This window comes from Anoplolepis gracilipes, chromosome 12, assembly GCF_047496725.1.
Source record: "Anoplolepis gracilipes chromosome 12, ASM4749672v1, whole genome shotgun sequence".
NCBI classification, from domain to species: Eukaryota; Metazoa; Arthropoda; class Insecta; order Hymenoptera; family Formicidae; genus Anoplolepis; species Anoplolepis gracilipes.
The window spans coordinates 627,397-635,000 of NC_132981.1; the positions used below are offsets into that span (position 1 = coordinate 627,397).

Genomic DNA, 7,604 nt, shown 5'->3' on the forward strand with positions numbered 1-7,604 from the left:
GAGAATTCCTCTGGCTGAAGGGATACGAATCGTAAATCGTAGATTATATATTAAGTAGGTCCGTTGTTCAACCGAAGAGGTCGGAGCCTTCGGGTATGGGGGTGTGACCCCGTAATCTTCTCGGGACAACTACGCTCTCGAGCAGCGTTCGCGTCACGTTAGAAAAGAATTAGGTAGGACTCCACTTACCTTAATACGCCCACCTATCCCACTATTCCCTTCGCCCGACAGGGTCAGAAGCGTTCATCCAGGTCGGGATGCAAATGGACAGGCCTCCCCGTGGTCCCCGTGGGCACGACGGATAAGATAGCGGGGTAAAGGAGTCGGATAGTGGCGAATGCCAGCCGGCGGAGTTTATGTCACCCTAAGGAAGGAAGGATGGGCTTATTTGTCGTGGCCAAACTGTCCATCCTGCCCAAACGAACCAGCAGGCGCTACTGGATTTTTCCATCGCCCGTCTCGGGGCGGTTCCGATAGACAGTGGATGTAAAAATGTGGCGTATGCCTGAAAGGGCGAGGTAGCACGGGCCTTTCCCATTCGTAGGAACGGCTCACACATTAACTGTCCGAACCCTGCATGTTGTTTCTCTTGTAAACAAAAGGGATTAGATTATTGCCACCGTACAGGGAACTACATGTGTGGCGCTAAGAAACTCGCTATTGGCAACAAAGCTCCCAAACCTTGATGAAAGTGCTACAGTGCAATCTGAACAATAGCAGACGGGCCTACGACATATTAACGCAACACATCATTGAGATGGGCGTGACTATATGCGCCATATCTGAACCGGTTCAAAACCTGTATCCACCTAATTGGTTTGTGAGTATGGACGGTCGTTCCGCGATTCTTTGGCGGCTTGATAAATCTTTTGGTTCCTGTAGGTTGGTCAGCAGGAAGGAACAACTTGTGGTGGTCTCCGTGGGAGACTTATACTTTCTATCTTGTTATATATCTCTTAATTCCAATCGGGAAGCCTCTAATAAGATGATGGAAGAAATCATTAGACAACTTGGTAATAGAGTGGTCATCTGCGGGGACTTCAACGCCAAGTCCCCCTTATGGGGTTCTCTCTACACCAACTATCGCGGTAGTTTGTTGGAAGATCTTGCAGCTGAGTTAGATCTAAGAATTCTGAATAATGGGGCGGAACCAACATGTGTACGCCCACAGGGTGTATCCATTATAGATCTGACTTGGGTCACACCGGGACTTCTGGGGCGAGTAGAGAATTGGAGGGTGTGCTCAAAAATAGAGTCACTCTCGGATCATCAATACGTCTTTTTCACAGTTCACCAGCAACCTGTACGTAACCAGAATCCTGAAGTGAAGAGAAATAACAGATGGAAATGGGATAAATTGGACAACGACAGATTTCAAGTAGCACTGATCTGGAGCGCTGCAGATGAACCTCCGGAAGATAGGAATGGACCAGAAACAGCAGCCGAATGGCTCTCCCGCTCTCTTGTGGATGCTTGCGATGCAAGTGCCCCCTCGGTGCACCGGCCGACGCGGAAAAGACAGGGTTTACTGGTGGAACGATCAAGTGGCGGAACTACGGACCAGGACCACCAGATCTAGGAGAACCTGGCAACGTTTACTACGCAGAAGAAATAAAACCCCAGATCACGATAGATTGTTGAGGCGCGCCCAACTGGAATATCGTAAGGAAAAACGAGAACTACGAACCGCGATTATAAGAGCCAAGGAAAAGTCATGGCAGGAACTGATTGATGCAATCGACAAGGATCCTTGGGGCATTCCCTATAAGCTTGTCCTGAACAAGCTGAGAAGAGCGGGGACCCTCCATTTCGGAATTAATTAAACACCAAGAAGTGATTGAAATGGTATACGGTCTGTTTCCGCGCGCCATCACTCCAACCACACCTCCCACTACGCACGAGAGCGCTGAGGTCGTGGACAAATTCTATGAGGTATCTTTCCGCGAGGCAGATGATATATTAAGAAAAAGGGCAGTGAGGAGCTCTGCGCCAGGCCCGGACGGTGTTCCCGCGAAAATCCTCAAAAAGTGTCCGGACGAGTTTGTGAGGAGCATCCGATCAGTCTTCACACATTGTTTGAGAGACGGCATCTTCCCTAGAATTTGGAAGAGAGCCAAATTAGTGCTAATTCCTAAGAGTGAATTCTCCCCTGGAAGCATCCCCAAAACCCGGCCAATCTGCCTCCTTGACGACTTGGGGAAGGCATTCGAACGCCTTATAATTAACCAAATGAAGAAAGAGGAGGAGACGAATGGATTTGCTGCATTAGCCAAACACCAGTACGGATTCAGGCAAGGAAGATCAACAACAGACGCTCTTAACCTGGTAAAAACGACAATTAAATCGGTAACAGGAAGAAACGGCTATGTTATAGCCGTTAGTTTAGACATTACAAACGCCTTTAACTCCATCCCTTGGCATGTAATAAAAAAAGCCCTTATTAAAAAGCGTTATCCAAGATACATCCGGCGAGTAATTGACGGATATCTATCCGATAGAACTATTGAGTTCTTGACTGAAAGAGGTACCGAGATTGTCCCAATGACCGCGAGAGTTCCCCAGGAATCGGTTCTCGGGCCCACACTCTGGAACATTGGGTTCGACTCTGTTTTGAAGCCAAGCGATGAGGAGGGACGTCTCATCATATGTTTTGCGGACGACACGCTCATTCTAGCAGAAGCGGATTCCTTACCGGAGGCAGTCGATCGGGCGAATCACCAATTGGAAATTACGGTCGGTCGGATCCGTGCGTTGGGCCTCACAGTGGCGATACATAAGGACAACACGCTCGCGTAGAGCCTGCGCTTATTCTCGTTTAAACCCCTGAGATTGGGCATCAATCTCCCCAACGCGCGCGACATTTTGGAAAGTTTTTGTTCGATGTAGGTGAAATGGGGATAAAAATTTAGCCTATTATCGATCATTACCCCTAAATATTTCATGTGTTCTTGAATGGGTATATTCTCTCTTCCTATCCTAACCGATGGTAGTTTGTTAGGTTTCCCTCCTCGGGGGTAAAAGACCACCGCTTCGGGAATAAAAGAAATACCCGCGAGAATAAGCGCAGGCTCTACGCGAGCGTGTTATCCTCGATATGTATGTACGGTGCGATATGGTGTAGCACTCTCGGAAGATCGAAAGAACACCAGAGGAATCTAAATCGAGCGTGGAAACGCATTGCGATCCGTGTAATATCGGCCTATAAAACGGTAGCATTGGACGCGGCTCTTCTACTAGCTAGGCTCCCCCCGTTAATTCTTCTGGCGAACGCGAGGCGTAGAATATACGACAAAAGCTCCAGGTCGCGCAGAAGGAAACAATTAACAGCACAAAGAACCAGAGCCATCAGAACGGAGGAGATGTTCATGCTCAGAGAAGAATGGTTAGACCACCTCAGTCGGAGGGGAAATTGGGGGCGGATGACCATCGAAGCTGTGATGCCTGAATTCGACTGCTGGTTGGACAGAAACCATGGCCGGGTCTCTTTCCATCTAACGCAGCTTCTTACTAGTCACGGCTGTTTCTCCGCGTTCCTGTACAAGATACGAAAGTTAGATAACCCTAGGTGTATCAGTTGTGGTGGAGTAACCTCAGATACGGCGGACCACACCTGGCGTATATGTTTCCGTTGGGAAATAAACAGGAGAGAACTTGTGGAAATCATTGGTCTTGGTTTGTCTCTTCGGGGGATTGTGCATGCTATGCTGAGGGGTGAGAGAGACTGGAACGCGGTCTCTTCCTTCGCCAATAACGTGATGTGTATCAAGGAGGAGGAGGAACGCGCTCGTGAGGGAATCCTGCCCGATCCACATCTCACATTTCCGCCTGATACTCAAGAGGAGCTGGCCCAACTGGACAATGAAATAGACTGATGGAAGAATTTTCATTCATCTTGTGATCTTACCAATACCTAAATGTAGATAGCGCTAGAATTAGAATTAAAAAAAAAATTAAAAATAGAATTAGAATTAGAATTAAGTTAATCTGTGGGCATCAGCAGTACTCTATCTCATTTAAAGTACAGGACATTTCTGATACCCACAGAATAAAGACTCTTAGAATAAAATAGCAGGATGTACATTACCTTCAAATAAATAATAAGAGTATAGTAACAGAACAATAATAGTGGTGCTCTAGATTCTTAGTTTTTCTAGCAGGCACATGATCCAGGAAGAGACGGGAGCTTGACGGAGACTTCAGTTTCCAACTTCATGCACCATCGCCTCACAATTGAAGGACCTACGGAACCACATGTTCGCTGGGTTATGATACCAAAGGACTGGAATATAAGACCTCCCATGCCATCCCAGGTCCCCAATAAGTCATTTCCGGTCCCCGAGGAAGGCCTCTAGTCGAAGAACAGAAATACAAAACAGAAGTACCTAAAACAGAGATAGCTGGATAAGCCTAGCTTCCGTCCGGGTCGCGGAAGAATGCTCGCGCGTACCCGTGGCCCGGACAGATGGAGTTGATAGCAGGACTTACCTGCAGTGGGCGGGTCTCAACACCCGCCCATGGGGGGGAGAGTTTAGTTGGTAAGACCGGCCGGGCGCTTGCGCCGACAGGCCGGGTGAGTCCAACACTACCCCCGGGAGGACCCGGGGGTGTGCCTAAATGCATTTTCTCCTCCCTCCGCTTGGTAAAAAAAAAAAAAAAAAAAAGGTTAGGTTAGGTTAGGACTGGAAATGAAAAATATAATTTTCCAAAAATGGTCCTCCAAAGTGGGGCCCAAAACGCGTTTCAGACCATTTGCAGTCCATTGGAATATACTTTTTTTTGGTATTTATTTTGGGTTCCCTTGAAAGCCGGTGTGGGTCTTAGAAAAAAAAAAAAAAAAAATGTGAAAATATTCCAAAATTGGTCTTTAAAAGTGTGGTCCAAAACGCGTTTCGGACCATTTGCAGTCGACTGGTATAGTCGCTGGAAAGACCATTTTTGGGTTCCCTTGAAAGCCGGTGTGGGACTTAGAATATTTTCAACTCCCGAGTCAAAATCTGAATTTTGAGACACGCCGACCTGACCGGGCTTAGAATTCCAATCGAGGTACTGGGATTCCAAATCCGTATAGTCAAAAACTTCAATTTTTACAAATAAAATTCCCCCTCCCGAACGGAGAGGGGTAGAGGGATAAAACCAGGAGGAATGGACGGTCCGTCAAACGCCCTACCTTTCGTCCTTTGACACCCTGCCGCTCCGACCCACCCCTACGGAGATACCGAGTTTTGAAAAATTTTGAAAAATTTTTATTGCCTTAGAATTCGATTCGTAATCCGTGGATCGCGATGAGACCATAATTTAGAAAAAAACTATATAATTTTTTTTTTTTTCACCACTAAAACCAAAAAATTGCGAAAAATGCTCTATGTAGTCGCTATCTACGCTTCATTTCCCGTCCCTTCCACTTGCCGGTTTAAAATATTTTTCTCGGAAAACCAGCAACCTAATCTAACCTAAAGACGATTGAGGTGGTTCCGAGTGAGGCCATCGATTCTCAGCTCCCTGACGCGTCGGCCACGTGTGATACAGTTCTGAGCTCGATCAAGCCTGGTGAGTCTGGTATTAAGATTGACCGTGTTATTAAAGGTCGGAATAAGGCCGTTCGTATAGTGGCAACCCATGATGAATTAGACAAGCTCAAACCCATGCTGACCGGAATTGGCCTAGTAATTAATCAGGTGGACAAACTGAATCCAAGGCTGCTAATTAGAGATATTCCTGTGGAGGTAAATAAGGAGCAGTTCGTTAAAAACCTTGTCAAGCAGAACTTGGGTAGGTTCAGTGAGGACAGTGTGAGGTTGGTTTTCTGGTCGTCTGCCAAGCCCCAAAAGAGTGCTGTTGTTGAGGTGCCCCCTGAGATCAGAACGGAACTGTTGAACCAGGGTCGCGTGTATCTTGGCTGGTCTTCATGTAGGATAGCGGATTACCTAAGGATCCTACAATGTTACAAATGTCTTGGTTTTGGACATATGGCCAAAGAATGTAAGGCTACTTCTGATGTGTGTGGACACTGTAATGGCGGACACGAGACGAGAGCCTGTCTTAATAGGAATGCTGAACGTAGGTGCCACAACTGTGTGACTGCGAAAATGGCCGTGGTTGATCATTCGGCTCTGGATGTTTTGGCCTGTCCGGTATTGAAACGTAAACTGACGGAGAAGTTCAGGATAATTAACTGCTAGTATAGTCCTATTTTGCTTTTCTTTCTTAATTTAATGCTGTGGGTTAGAGTAGTTTTTTAGTTGCTCTTGTACAGGGAAGGAGGTTTGTCACCTGCCGGAGCCAACGAGCCCTTCCTCGGGAATATAATTCCGGCCGCAGTATTCCACCTGTGCGATAGCAAAATAACAACACGCACTTATAACGCGACGTCTGGGGTTAGCACCTCCTCTCGTTGCGTCCCCCTTAGTGGGAAAACTTTCATTGGTGCTACGACATTAAATAATGAGAGAAGTAGTAGAGGAGGTACCTCGGAGCCTCCTCCCAATGAAACTAATAATTTTGCTGGTCCATCAAGAAGGAATTTTGATGATAATGGATCCGTTGTTATCTCTGAGATGAGTACTCGTGGCCACGTTTGTAATAATTGTTTACGCTCCTTTACGTCTAAGATCGGCTTGAGTATGCATAGGAAGAATAAGCATCCCGTGGAGTACAATGAGGACATCTCGATTCCGGCTGTGAAGATGCGGTGGACTGACGAGGAGATCAGGCTTCTGACCATGGATGAGGCTGCGGCGCCCCCGCAGACCAGGTCCATGAATATGTATTTATTCCATAAGCGCCCTGGAGGAAGATCACTCGAAGCAATTAAAGGAGTTAGAAAGAAGCCAATGTACAGGGACCTTGTTGAGATCTTAAGGACCCCGACAGTTGCGCGGGGAATTTGACGCGGGGATTGACGACCTGCCTGGCCCTTCTGGTCCGCCTGTCACCCGGCAGTCGGTTGGAGGCTTGCTAATGGAGCGGAGCTCGGCTTGTGGGGCGGAGGCTGCCTTGAGTTGGTTACTTGCCAAGAAGGACATCTTGCCTGAGATGAATGGTGGCATTTGGATTCGCACAGCTATATCCCGTGTTGAGGAGGGTCGCTCGCCGGATGAGGCGTTAGAGGACTGGTGGCGTCATGTTTTCCCTGATCTGGTGGAGCCATCCCGTGGGAGATTTGTTCGGGGTCCTCGTCGGACACCTGTACTCTCGAAGAGAAAGGCCAGAAGAGTGGAATACCGTATGCAGCAGCTCTGGACGTCAAACATGACCAAAGCAGCGCACAAGATTTTGGATGGTGACGCAGATGGAGTCCCGCACCCGACACTCTTGGAGCAGCTGGCATTTTGGAGGCCTGTTCTGGAGACGGGCTCGATGGACTACCCTCTACTGGAGGAGCGTGATGCGTCTAGTGACTTGGGAAGTGTTTGGGTTCCTATTTCAATTGGGGAGGTAATCAACATCAGACTTCCCCGCTCGGCTACTCCTGGTCTGGATGGTGTGACCGTTCATCGGTGGTTTGCTGAGGTGCCTGCCATCCTTCGCGTCATATCGGCCGATCTCTGTTGCGTCGGTTATTGTGAGGCACTTTCAGAAAATACTGCGAAGAGGCTTTCCAGTTG

The 7,604-nt window shown here is 47.8% G+C and overlaps 2 protein-coding genes across 2 annotated transcripts; both read left to right on the forward strand.

The window, feature by feature from the left end:
• Positions 1–685: 685 nt before the first annotated feature.
• LOC140671991 (uncharacterized) lies at positions 686–1,579 on the forward strand. The gene has a single exon (XM_072903785.1). It carries the CDS (start codon positions 686–688, stop codon positions 1,577–1,579), a length of 894 nt encoding a protein of 297 aa, XP_072759886.1.
• Positions 1,580–3,098: 1,519 nt separating this feature from the next.
• LOC140671992 (uncharacterized) lies at positions 3,099–3,872 on the forward strand. Its single transcript, XM_072903786.1, has one exon. It carries the CDS (start codon positions 3,099–3,101, stop codon positions 3,870–3,872), a length of 774 nt encoding a protein of 257 aa, XP_072759887.1.
• The last annotated feature ends 3,732 nt before the right edge of the window (positions 3,873–7,604 follow it).

What these genes read in the sequence shown, in the direction of transcription:
- LOC140671991 (XM_072903785.1), top strand. Translation starts at nt 686, where the DNA reads ATGAAAGTGCTACAGTGCAATCTGAACAATAGCAGACGGGCCTACGAC.
- LOC140671992 (XM_072903786.1), top strand. Translation starts at nt 3,099, where the DNA reads ATGTACGGTGCGATATGGTGTAGCACTCTCGGAAGATCGAAAGAACAC.